Below are 13,403 nucleotides of genomic sequence, written 5' to 3' on the forward strand. Positions count from 1 at the left end.
CGGGCCCTTCAGAGGCCACACCCACAGCTACAACCGTACTGGGTTCGGATGCCAAATTTGACCTTCCATCTGTGAGAGGAGGTCCATCCGTGCAGGGAGACACCAAGGCTCCTTGTGCAGCAACCCGTACAGGGTAAGGAACCAGACTCTCCCCGGCCAAAAGGGGGCTATCAACAGCACCCTGTGACCCTCCTTGAGGATCCTCTCGAGAGTGGGCAGAATTAGCGGGAGTGGTGGGAAAGCATATAGGAGCTGCTGTGGCCACTCGTGTGCCAGTGCGTTTTGGCCCAAGGGGCTTGACATTTCTTTCAGTGTAAACCACAGGGGACAATGTGTTGTGACCTGGGAGGTGAAAAAGTCCACCTCTGTCCTGCCGTATTGCAGCCAAATACTCTGCACCACTTCCGGGTGCAGCTTCCACTCCCCCGGATCGGGGTTCTGTTGTGACAGAAGATCCGCAGCAGTGTTCCTCACTCCTGGTGAATGCATTGCCCTCAGGCTCACCAGACGAGGGTAAGCCCATGTTAGTAGGTGCCGAGTGAGCTTTCAGGAAAGGTAGTGACCTGGTGCCGCCCTGGTGGTTTATATGATAGACCACAGATGTATTGTCGGTCTTTATAAGGACATGCTGACCCGCTAAAACCGGACGGAAATGTTTCAGGGCGAGGAAAATGGCCTGCAGCTCTAACACATTGATGTGTTGTCCCTGCTGTTGTGGGGCCCATATGCCCTGGGCAGTCCTGCACTGCCACACTGTGCCCCAGCCGATCAGTGATGCATCAGTGGGGACTACTTCTCTGCGAGAGGGTATGGACGTAGACATGAGGAGCAACTGGCCGTGATTCTGACTGGCCTGTGCCTGTGATGTTGTGGATGTAACCCAAGGCTGTTCATCCAGATTTGTAGAGGCCTGAGTGTGAGGAGGCCCAACGGAACTACCGACGAGGCCGCGGTGAGTATACCTAGTAGTGTCTGGAAAGACCTGAAGGTCAGGGTTCATCCCTTCCTGAAGCGATGTAGCCGTCGGACAATATCGCTCACCCGTCGCTAAGACAGGGTTGCCTTCAACAGCTGAGAATCCAGCTGAAGGCCAAGAAAAACAGTCTTCTGGCTGGGTGTAAGGGAGCTCTTGGCGTGGTTCACCCTGAGCCCAAGTTTGGTGATGTGAGAAACCAGCATGGCTGGGTCACTGAGTGCATCTACCCTTGACTGAGAACCAATCAACCAGTCATCCAGGTAGGGGGAGGATACGCATTCCCCTGCTCTGAAGTAGGGACAGTGCTGCCGCGACAAATCTCATAAAGATTCTGGGAAGTATGCATCCTTCAGATCGATGGTTGTGAACCAATCGGCCCGTCTGATGCTGTTTAAGACATCGGATGTATGCAGCATACGGAATTTGAAGACCTTGAGATGGTCGTTCAAATGTCTCAGATCCAGTATGGGGCGAAGCCCACCCCCTTTTTTTGGGGGGGATGATGAAATAGGTGGAATAAAACCCACTGTTTTGTGAAGGTGGATCTAATGGCTCGATGGCCCCCTTTTCCAGGAGGGTCAAGACCTCCTGGCGTACTGCCAGAGCTTACATTTTGACCCCTTGAAATCTCGGCGGTCGGCATCTGAATTGTATGCTGTAATCCTGAGAGAGGGTGGATATAACCCAGGGGTCCGATGTTACCACTTCCCAGTAGGCAAGATGTTGACTGGTGAAGTGTCCGACCGCCGGAGTGGAGTAGTCAACGTCTGCCTCCACGCCCCCTACGGGGGGGGAGTGGGAATTGTACCCTGACGTGCCTGTGCGGCGGCACCAAAGAGCTGTCCCGGAATCACTGGGAGAGTGTGGAGGGCCCTCCTGCAGGGATCTGAGAGTGGTGACCGAGCCAACCATACCTGACGCCTGGCGAGAGTTAAAGACGACATAAGTCTGCCCAGTTTCCTGGACATGAAAGCAAATGCCTGCAGCGAGGCCTCGCTTAGGCTTTGCAGTGATGGATCTGCTCCAGAAGACTGAAGAGCCTGAGACTGGGCCAGGATCAGGTGAGATAACGAATTGCCTATGCGTGCAGCCCGTGCTGCAGCGTCATAGCTCTTCCTGATGAAGTCATTGGTCAAACGACACTGTGGCCGTGGACAGCGAGCGTCGGGTCTCAACGCCTCCATGCTGACCAGACCCTGACTGGACGCATCCTGTATCTCTACAGCTCCTCAATAAAGGGGGCTGAAGGTGGAATAGTGAAAACAGCAGAGGGGGAGTCTAAAAAAGGCACTCTGCATCCGTACTTCAGATGGTGCCGTGTCCAACCCCAGGCGCCATTTTTATTGCGGGCTTGACCATAGTGGAAAGCACGTCCTCCTCTTGAAGCTCTGCGGCCGGGGACAGCACCGGAGGCTGTGGCTCAGGAGGAGTAAATGAAGCAGCAGAGGCGAGAGCATCAGCAGGCTGTGCTTCAGGCAGTTGTAGGTTATAGAGCGAAGCCTTAATCTCAACAAGCTCTGAAGGACCACAATGGAAAAAAGTATTTTTACTTTTGTGTTATCCTCCGTAATATTTATATTTATATTATGTTTACATGTTATGTTTTTATTGCGAAATAAATCAATAAAATACAAAAAGAGCCAAGGTGCCCACTTATTGCACCAAGGGGTCCACCTTCTGGTACTTGGGCCTACAGGGAGCCTCCCATGACGGCTGCTTAGGGCGCTTCCTAGACTTAGGAGGCAGAGCGTAGTTGCTCGGTGCTGGGGGCAGTCGAGAGCCCAAACTGCTTTCCAGCTGAGCAAGCCTAGCAGTGCGTCAAGCAAACAAAACGAAATATCCGCGGCGGAGTCAGGCGAACATACTCACCCAACCACGTTCAGGTAATCAGCAATCAAAGCTGAAATAAACAAGCTACAAGGCGAGAAAATACCCATGTGCTCGCGGTGAAACTAAAACTTATAATTAGAGGTTGCTGGCTGCCGAAGTCCAAGTGGACTCACTCATAACCGGTTTAGTTGAAAATACTTTACTTACCTTAAAGCTTTGAGACAATCAGCACATAAACATGACCACTGTTTATTCTACTTACCTAAATATGGATTAGGTGACGGTAAACAAGCAGTGTCGAAGTACCAATACAGAGCCAAGCAACCAAATGAAATATCCACGGCGGAGTCAGGAGCGAACATGCTCACCCAGCCGCGTTTAGGTTATCAGCAAATCAGCTGAAGTAAACACGCTACAGTGCGAATCAGAAGAGCACACAAGCACTAATTAAGTATCATACTTGCAACAAAACGATACTTATTAGATCGCTACAAGGCGAGAGAACACCCCTATGATTGCGGTGAAACTGAAACTTATGGTTAGAAGTTGCTATCTGCCGAAGTCAGAGCGAACTCACTCAGCTATCAGCTGAAGTAAACAAGCTGCAGTGCGAATCAGAAGCGCACACAAGCACCAAATAAGTGTCATACTTGCAACAAAACGCTACTTATTAGATCGCTACAACATGAGAAAACACCCCTATGATCACAGTGAAACTGAAATTTTATAATTAGAAGTTGCTAGTTGCCGAAGTCAGAGCGAACTTCACTCAGCAATCAGCTGAAGTAAACAAGCTACAGTGCGAATCAGAAGCGCACACAAGCACCAAATAAGTGTCATACTTGCAACAAAACAATACTTATTAGATCGCTACAAGGCGAGAAAACACCCCTATGATCGTGGTAAAACTGAAATTTATAATTGGAAGTTGCTAGCTGCCAAAGTCAGCGAACTTACTCATAAACGGTTTCTTACCTTAAGCAAATGGCAAATCGCAGTCTTTAAGAGGGCAAAAAAAAAACACAGCTCCAACCCATTAAGGGTTTGCAAGACTCCAGCAATTGCTCTTAGAAAATAGTACTACTCGAATAATCTGCTCTGCATGAGAAGATGCAAGAGAACGCTTCCGGGGTGAACGCACCTTAAGTACCGGTGCAGTGACATACGTCACCCCCTGTCGCAAGCGACCTTGTTGGTATACACACTCGAACTGCATGCACATGTGATGGACATCCGGGTGCTTAAAGCACCGCCCCTGGCGGTCAGGAGAAATGAAATAGAACACTAATTTTGGCCAAAATCCCATTTTTCACCATGTGGAAGTGATGTCACTTGTGGGCTTTCACAAATATTTGATCTCATAACATTTGGGTATAAATGTAAAAGGTTCTGAGGAGACTTCCTTTCTCTCTCAGATATTCACCGCAGCAGTAGCTACTGGTTCATCTGTGAAGTACATCTGGATTATTGATAATCTCGTTGAGTTTGCCCAGACAGGAGAGGCTTACAACGTCATTCTCAACAAACCAGCAGAGTACGTGCTCAAGGTAAACACTAATTAAATAAACATCAATTAAATCAACTGGGATTTTATTGTCATTCCTTCATGTCAGTTGGAATGAAATGTCATTTCTCCAGGACTATGGTGCAACAAATAACAGTACACAAGTAGGCATATCAGGTGAAAATTCAATCCAAATTGCTTGAAACTGGTCTCACTGAATTCAGTATTGAATGCAGAACAACAGACTTTTTACAGAATTAAAATATGTTTATCCATTCTTGAGATATTACAAATCAAAGATTGAAGAAATGGTTTAATTTTTAGAAATCTGCCGTAATATTCTGTACGAGTTTCACATGGTCCAAAATGGGCCTCATTAACCAATGAGATCAAATGTTTTTTCTTAATAACTTTTCTATTTTTCAAGATATTTACATGGAAATTGTCAGGCACATAGATGATTGTATACTGAATAAAAAGTTTGAAAAAATAAGAAAAACAATTTATGCAAAATAGTATTTAATTACTTGTAACTATGCTAATAAGGTAAAACATTAAATCGGTACACTCTCTTCTTCAAAGTTTCACCAAATGGCTTTATTTGTGCAATATAACACTGATCTTAACTCTCATTTATACATCACAAAGAAGGAGAAATCAATGTTAATTATAAAATATGCATACATAAGCAATGAATGTCATTCACATCTACCATTCTCTATCAAAATAAAAAAGTAATAAAAGATTCTGTCACGCTCTGCCCTGGACATCCGCTCCTGAGTTTGCGGATCTTCCACGTCAGCTCTGATCCGGATACGAGACGGGAATTCCATCCTGCCTGCTTCCCCGTTCAGCGAGCGCTCACCTGCATTCATTTCCTGATCATCACTGCTGCCTTTTTAAACACCGTTCTCAGCCACAGACAGTGCCAGAACGTCTCGTATGTAGACTCTAGCCGTTTTTTGCCTTGAGAGTTTTTTTCATGTTTTTTCCCTCAAGTGTTTTTCATGTCTTTGCCTGCCTCATTTTTCAAGTCAAGTTTCACATTTTCTTTTTATACCTGGACTATTTTCATTATTGTTTCTTAATCAAGTTTTGTTTACATTTTTGCTACGCCTTTTTCTGGATTAAACCCACTACGCTTCTTGGATTACTGTCTGTGTGCGTATTCTCCTTTTGGGTCCTAATTCACCACATCTCCAGCAACCCTAACAGTATGTTCTGGCCAGCATGGATCCAGCAGAATTTGCCCATCTCAGAACGGCCGTCCAACAACAAGGGACTCTCCTCGGGACCCATCAACAAGACCTATGACAAGTCAATCAGAACCTTGCCACCTTGTCCAACTCACTCAACCTCCTCACCATGCAGATACAGCATTATCAAGCCTTACCTACCCCTGCCCAGCCGTCTCTGACTCCAGCTCCTGCCACCACCTTTCTCCGCAAGCCGAGACTCCCAGCGCCTCAACCCTACGATGGAGAACCAGGTACTTGCAGATCTTTCTTGTCTCAATGCTCATTAATCCTAGAGCTGCAACCTCTGGCCTTCCCCACAGAATGCTCCCGGGTAGCATATACCATCACGCTCCTCACCGGCAAGGCCAGGGAGTGGGGAACAGCGGTCTGGGACACTGATGCACATTTCTGCTCCAACTTCAAAGATTTCTCAGAGGAGATGAGGCGAACTTTCGACTGCTCTTTGTCTGGCTGGGAGGCGGCTAGAGAACTCATGGAGCTGCGGCAGGGGTCCCAGTCTACCTCAGACTACACCATCGAGTTCCGGACATTGGCAGCATCATGCATTTGGAATGAGAGGGCCCAGCACATTCCTACATGGCTTGTCCAACACCATTAAGGATGAGCTGGTATCGCGGGATCTGCCATCGGACCTCTCCAGTCTCATGGACCTCACCAACCATATCGACGCCCGTATCCAGCAAAGGAGGAGAGAGAAGACTCGCCCCAGCTTCACCTCCTCTCCATCTCCCACCTCGTCAGTCGAACCCATGCAGGTAGACCGGGTTCGGGTGTCAGCTGAAGAATGACAGCGCCGGCGGAGCACAGGGGCCTGCTTCTACTGTGGTCAGCTGGGACACATCTGCCGAGCCTGCCTGTTAAAAGGACAAGCCCACCAGTGAATTGAGGGGCCTTGGTGGGCAGCGCTCGAAACCAGCCCCCCACTGATCGACCGTTACTCCCTGTCATCATCATCCTCTACAACCAGCATTACCACCTCCAGGCCCTCATCGACTCAGGGGCAGACAGGAACCTGATCTGCTCCACCACCACCAAGCGTCTGGGAATCCCACTACTCGCGCTCTACATTCCTCTCACTGTCCTGACACTCAATGGCACTGGCTTGACCATCATCACCCACCTCACCACCCCACCCACCCTGAGGATTTCCGGTAATCATTCTGAAACCATCCAACTTCACATCATGAACGACCCCCAATGTACCCATCGTTCTAGGATTACCTTGGTTAATGCAGCACAACCTCCACCTAAACTGGGCCGACAACTCCATCTTAGGCTGGAGCCGGTCCTGCCTAGCTTCCTGCCTCCACTCCACTCTGCCTCCCGCCAACCCACCGCAGCCTTCAGCCAGTGAGTTTCCCGACCTCTCTCACGTGCCTCCGGAATACCTGGGCCTAAAGCTTGTCTTGAAGTAAGAACCAAGCAGTGTCCCTCCCTCCTCACAGACCCTATGACTGTGGAATGGACCTCCTGCCTGGGATGGCACCACCCAAAGGACGACTCTACTCTCTCTCTCCCATCGAAAGGCAAGCCATGGAGAAGTACATTTCCAAGTCCTTGGCAACTGGGATCATCCACCCTTCCTCCTCCCCAGCAGGGGCAGGATTCTTCTTCGTGGAGAAAAAAGACAAGTCACTCCACCCCTGCATTGATTATCGAGGACTCAACGCCATCATGGTCAAGAACCTCTACCCACTACTGCTCATGACCATGGACTTTGAACTACTCCAGGGAGCCAAGGTATTTGCCAAGCTGGATCTACGTAATGCTTACTATCTCGTCAGGATCAGGGAGGGAGATGAGTGGAAAACAGCCTTTAACACCACCACGGGTCATTACAAGTGCCTCGTAGTCCCCTTCGGCCTGACCAATGCTCCCGCAGTCTTCCAGGCACTCATGAACATCTTAAGGGACTATCTCAACATCTTCATTTTTGTGTACCTGGATGACATCCTGATCTTCTCCCGCTCCCTGGAAGAACAACGGGGTCACGTCCAGCAGGTCCTCCAGCACCTGTTAGAGAATAAGCTGTTTGTCAAGGCAGAAAAAAGTGAGTTCCACCAGAGCTCTGTCTTGTTTCTGGGGTTCATCATCTCCCCAGCGAGGATCCAGATGGACACCCTCAAGCTTGAGGCAATCACTGACTGGCCTACCCCATCCTCACGGCGAGAGCTCCAGCATTTCCTGGGATTCGCTAATTTCTACAGGTGCTTCATCTGCGACTTCAGCACGGTGGCCGAACCTCTCACGGCGTTAATTTCGATCAAGAGCCCGTTCAAATGGGGGGAGGAAGCAGAGAAAGCCTTCTCCATGCTCAAACGCAAGTTCACCACAGCACCCATCTTCACCATACCCGACCCGGCCAAGCAGTTCATTGTAGAGGTCAATGCTTCCCAGTCCGGGGTCAGAGCCATTCTCTCCCAGAGGTCCAATGACAACAAGGTCCACCCCTGCTCCTTCTTCTCTTGCCAGCTGTCCCCTGCTGAGCAGAACTATGACATCGGCGACAGAGAGCTGTTGGCCGTCAAGCTGGCCTTGGAGGAGTGGAGACACTGGCTTGAGGGGTCGGATCTCCCCTTCATTGTTTGGACCGACCACAAAAATCTAGAATACCTCAAGTCTGCCAAACATCTCAACTCCCATCAAGCCCAATGGTCTCTCTTCTTCTCCCAATTCTGGTTCACGATCTCCTACTGCCCAGGCTCCAAGAACGGCAAACCTGATGCCCTGTCCAGGATATTCTCTTCCCACCAGGAGGAGTCTAGAATGCCCAAAACCATCCTCCCTCCACGCTGTCTGGTGGGGGTCGTCCTACTTGAGGTAGAGACATTAGTGCAGAAGGCCCTGGAGCAGGACCCCAGGGCTGGTAACGCTAGCAATTTACCACGTAACCATTTGTTTGTTCCCTGTTCTGTGCAAACCCAGGTGCTGCAGTGGGGTCATGGCTCCAAGTTGGCTTGTCACCTGAGAACTGCTCGAACCCTGGCACTCATTCAACAATGCTTCTGGTGGCCATTGCTCAAGGAAGATGTCCAGGAGTTCGTGGCAGCCTGCGACACGTGTGCCTGGAACAAGACAGCCAATCAACCCCCTGCCAGCTTGCTGAGACCCCTCCTGACTCCTTGTTGACCCTGGTCACACATCACCCTGGACTTCGTCACAGGACCCCCCAAATCAGGTGGCAACACATGCATTCTCACAGTCATTGACCATTTCTCTAAGTCAGTCCACTTCATCCCTCTGTCCAAGCTTCCCACAGCTAAAGAAACTGCCGAACTACTCATCCTCCACATCTTCCGCATACACGGACTCCCCTCTGACATCGTCTCTGACCGGGGTCCTCAATTCACTGCACAGGTCTGGAGGGCCTTCTGCAAACTCATTGGGGCCACCTGTAGTCTATCATCAGGGTTCCACCCTCAAACCAACGGCCAAGCAGAACGGGCAAATCAAGACTTGGAAGTGGCACTCAGGTGCATGGCATCCAGGGATGCTGGTTCTTGGAGTAAGTACCTACCTTGGGTTGAATATGCTCACAACACTCTGTCTTCATCTGCCACAGGTCTCTCACCCTTCCAGTGCTCCCTAGGCTACTAACCACCACTCTTCCCCAACCAAGAGGAGGAAGTTGCCATACCCTTAGCCCAGACCTTCATATGCCACTGCAGGAGGACATGGGCATTGGCCCAGAGAAGACTCCTACACTCCACCCTAGCATCCAAGAGGCAGGCCAACAAACGCCACTCTAAGGTGCCCACCTACCGGGTGGGGCAGCGAGTCATGCTCTCCACGTGCCATCTGCCACTCAGAACCATCTCCCGCAAGCTGGCTCCCAGATATGTAGGACCCTTCCTCGTCAGTAAGGTAATCAATCCATGTTCTGTCAAACTGGCATTACCACTCGCCATGCGACGCATTCACCCCACGTTCCACGTATCATAGTTGAAACCTCTGGTCTCCAGTCCCCTCTGGATCCAAGATGGGAATTCCAACCTGCCTGCTTCCCCGTTCAGCGAGCGCTCACCTGCATTCACTTCCTGATCATCACTGCTGCTTTTTTAAACACCGTTCCCAGCCACAGACAGTGCCAGAACGTCTTGTATGTAGACTCTAGCCGTTTTTTGCCTCGAGAGTTTTTTTCATGTTTTTCCCCTTAAGTGTTTTTCATGTCTTTGCCTGCCTCGTTTTTCAAGTCAAGTTTCATGTTTTCTTTTTATACCTGGACTATTTTCGTTATTGTTTCTTAATCAAGTTTTGTTTACATTTTTGCCACGCCTTTTTCTGGATTAAACCCACTACGCTTCTTGGATTACTGTCTGTGTGCATGTTCTGCTTTTGGGTCCTAATTCACCACACCTCCAGCAACCCTAACAGATTCTTTCTAATCCCCTCTTTGTGCTCTGTAGGCCTTTGTATTTCTCAGTAAGGCCTACTGCTGTTTATATGAAAGCATATAAATTATTATTTTGATTAATATTCATAGCTTTCAAGGTGAACCTCAAATAAACTGTCTGATCTACATCCAATAAACAATTCACATTAACTCAACTGAAATCAACACTCATGTTTCTGACTTCCGGTTTTTTAAAAATCTCATTCTGACCACTAAGATCTCAATATATTTCATCAAAACAACTCCAGTTATATTCTAAAATAGTTATTTATTTCCAGGAATCAGTTTGATTTGAAAAAAATAAGTAGGTAAAGCTATGAAAAGTCACTTCAAAGTCTCCCGTGAATCAGAACATCAAAACTACAGTAGCAGAGGGAAAATGTTGCTGAATCCTTCATCAGAAACAGTGAGAGCGAGAGAACATCCCTATAAAAGTGATCGGATTGATATTGATGAGTAATCCAGTGGGAAACCGATCAGGAAAGAGAGAGAGAGAGAGAGAGAGAGAGAGAGTGTGCCTGGCCGCTTTCCCGTGACTCAAAAAGCACTGGCAGTTTCCCGACGTCCCGCGAGCACAGTTTTTACTCTGTTGTACCGACTTCAACCTGCTGTTACTCCCAAAGCACTGAACAGATCTTAACCAGATACATTTCTTTGGAAAGCTATATTATAAGATTTTAATGAGACTATTCATGATAGAAAATATTCAAGAGTTAACCAATGACAGATTTGGAAACTTAAATGAGTGTCTGCATGGACAATTTTCACACCACGGCCAGCGAGCGTCTGATATGCCTAAACCAAGACTACATAAAGTGCAAATACACAACAGTGTGAAAATTAGTATGACACAACTCTGTAGTCAAATATGGTTAAGTTTGTTATCCAGCAAGTGAACATTTGTGAGTGTAATGGATGGGAAGGTCAGTCTGGCAGGGTTACCTTTTCGCCAAGCCCGTATTCCTCCCTGTTTGCCATGCTTCTGGGTCCTCTTGCACTGCTTGTGATGTCACAGAGTTCCTTTGTTAGAATTTCTCCAGGAGAACATTAATTAACATTAAAGCAGATACGCAGAACCTTTATTTTTAAATAAATTTCTGAGTGGATAGTGCCTCCTCTTTGACTCTTGTATGCTGCATAAACGGGAATTTAAAAAATATATTTTTGAGAGTTAAAATTGGCCACAAAGTTGTGATTGGAGCTGCCCTGCTGAGCTGGCCAGCCCTGAGTGCGGGACGTCACAGCAGGAACTGGTTTTAAGGCCGAGGCCTTTGACAGCTATAGACCAAAGTCATATAAATAAAAATTTACGGTGAAAGTAAGAAATAGCGTTACCAACTCGCTCAGACTAAGACTGATTTGACTTCATTGATTGTGGGTTGACTCTCATTAAAATAGGATGGGTGTTATAACTTATGCAACATACATGTACATGCATGCATTTTCACTGATAAAATGTAAAAGGCTCATTAAATAATCAGATGAACTGAGACAATCACATTCTGAAGCAAATTAAATAATCTTATACCGCTAACTTAAACACACAATACAAGTTACATGGATTAATCTAAATGCAGGTAAAAAACGAGTTTTTGTTGTTTTGTATCCAAATGAGAATCGGAGCTTACCCATCTGTGTTCTCACTTCTTGAAGGCCGATCTTGTGGCTGATTGTTTTGAAACAATCTGACTTTCAGTTGTTCATTCAGTTCTCCATTCATTCACTTCTTCCACATAAGGGCGAGATGGCAGCAATATCCAGTTTAGAAATCAGATGGCTGTTCCACTCATTCTCCATTTTCTCCATACTGAGTACTCCGCCATTACTGCTCGGCTCAGGCAATTACTAAAACCTGGGATGGGACGGAACGTCACTGGTTTTAGCAACAACTGTGGGGAGGTCACTGCCCGAGCGATATGTCCCATCCCGTTCCATCCCGGGTTTTACCAACAACCCTCAGCTCACACTCTGGGAGAACTGGTGCAACTGAGCTTACTTTCCTTTTAAAAAATAAATAAAATAAATACTTTCCTTTTCTTGTAGTTTTCTTTAATTGTTGGTACTGCACCCTCTTTCAATCCAGGCTTATAGCCAACGCTCCTCAACAGATCAGAGGTCTCGTACGAGTCTTCAGTAAAATGTGCAGAGCAGAGGAGAGACCACTTCATAGGCGCCCAATGTGCCCGTGAACTTCTCACAAAACGCGTCCAAATCTTTGCAGTTTGAACATTCTTGGGCCGTGAATGCAACGTAAATCCACCTTCTGTCGTGTTGCTGCACCGGCCAAAAACGCATCTACGTGGCATGGCGATAAATTAGCTCAAAATGGAGGATCAGAGTTGCAGTCAGCTCTGTGTTTTAGTATAGCGGAAATGGTGATGAGACCGATAGACTTCCTGCTGTGACATTATGGATGTCAAGGTCATTCACTCAGACCGCTACCAATATAAATCACTTTAATTGTAAAAATTACTATATTAGATTTATTGTTAACGCTTAAAACTATTCCTGTGCCATTCTTGAGGTCTAAAGGCATTTATAAACGAAAGTGAGGCCATGGCTCTGCGTATATGCTTTAACCTTCTGTCCAATGTCATGAAATCTTAAAATTACAGTCATTATTGTGCATACAGCCATGTTATTTTCTGTAATAGGTAACTGCAGAGAATCCTGTTAGCACTCAGTACACAGAGGTCAAACTCACGGCAGATGTAATGACCCCATTAGCTGAGCTCACATTACTCTTCAAGAGGGAGGCTGTTGCTGTAAACACCTCAAACCTCTACACCATTAGAGTGAAACTGGATGTCTCTATCGGTGTCACAATAAGGTCAGCACATTTAATGGTTGTAAAATTTTCATGTATAAATTTCTCAATTAGATTTAACTTCGATTATGGCCTTTTTGGAGCACTACAGGTGGGATTTTGGTGATGGCTCTAGCGGTGTTAATCATACAGTCGTCGCTCCATTAGAAAGGAACGATGTACCACCGGATCGGACTGCGACACAGATATACCTGCAGGACACTGCAAGTCATATCTACACAACACCAGGTAAGTACTATTTAACAGTTATTCCATGAAATTGACTCATACATGAGCTGATAGGTGATGAGGCACGTAGCACTGAATGTTTAAAAACCGTAGTGTTTTTTTTATTAAAGCTGTATGCTGTACAATCATTCTGTCACAGAAAAAGAACAGTTCAAAGAAATTACTGAAAGCCCAAATATTGCCACGACATTCATATCCAAGATGACGTTCATGTCACTGTATGTAAACTTCTGACTACAACTGTATAACTGTAAACTTTTTAAAATTATGACGTTCTTTAACAAATAAAATATCAGCATTGCTGTGTTATAAAAGGAATAAAACACTATGGGATGTGCTGTTATTGGAAAATATTAAGCTTCAGGGTTGTAACTGTAATTTCACTA

General features: G+C 46.8%; 1 protein-coding gene across 1 annotated transcript in view; it reads left to right on the forward strand.

The window, feature by feature from the left end:
- pkd1b (polycystic kidney disease 1b) overlaps positions 1–13,403 on the forward strand; it is a 130,263-nt gene that overhangs the window by 20,015 nt on the left and 96,845 nt on the right. The window contains exons 9-11 of the mRNA XM_060938890.1: positions 4,222–4,353; positions 12,617–12,792; positions 12,881–13,017. Coding sequence (XP_060794873.1) covers positions 4,222–4,353; positions 12,617–12,792; positions 12,881–13,017 — 445 coding nt within the window. The remainder of the gene's footprint in view (positions 1–4,221; positions 4,354–12,616; positions 12,793–12,880; positions 13,018–13,403) is intronic.

The sequence above is a fragment of the Neoarius graeffei genome, chromosome 14, assembly GCF_027579695.1.
Source record: "Neoarius graeffei isolate fNeoGra1 chromosome 14, fNeoGra1.pri, whole genome shotgun sequence".
Taxonomy (NCBI): domain Eukaryota; kingdom Metazoa; phylum Chordata; class Actinopteri; order Siluriformes; family Ariidae; genus Neoarius; species Neoarius graeffei.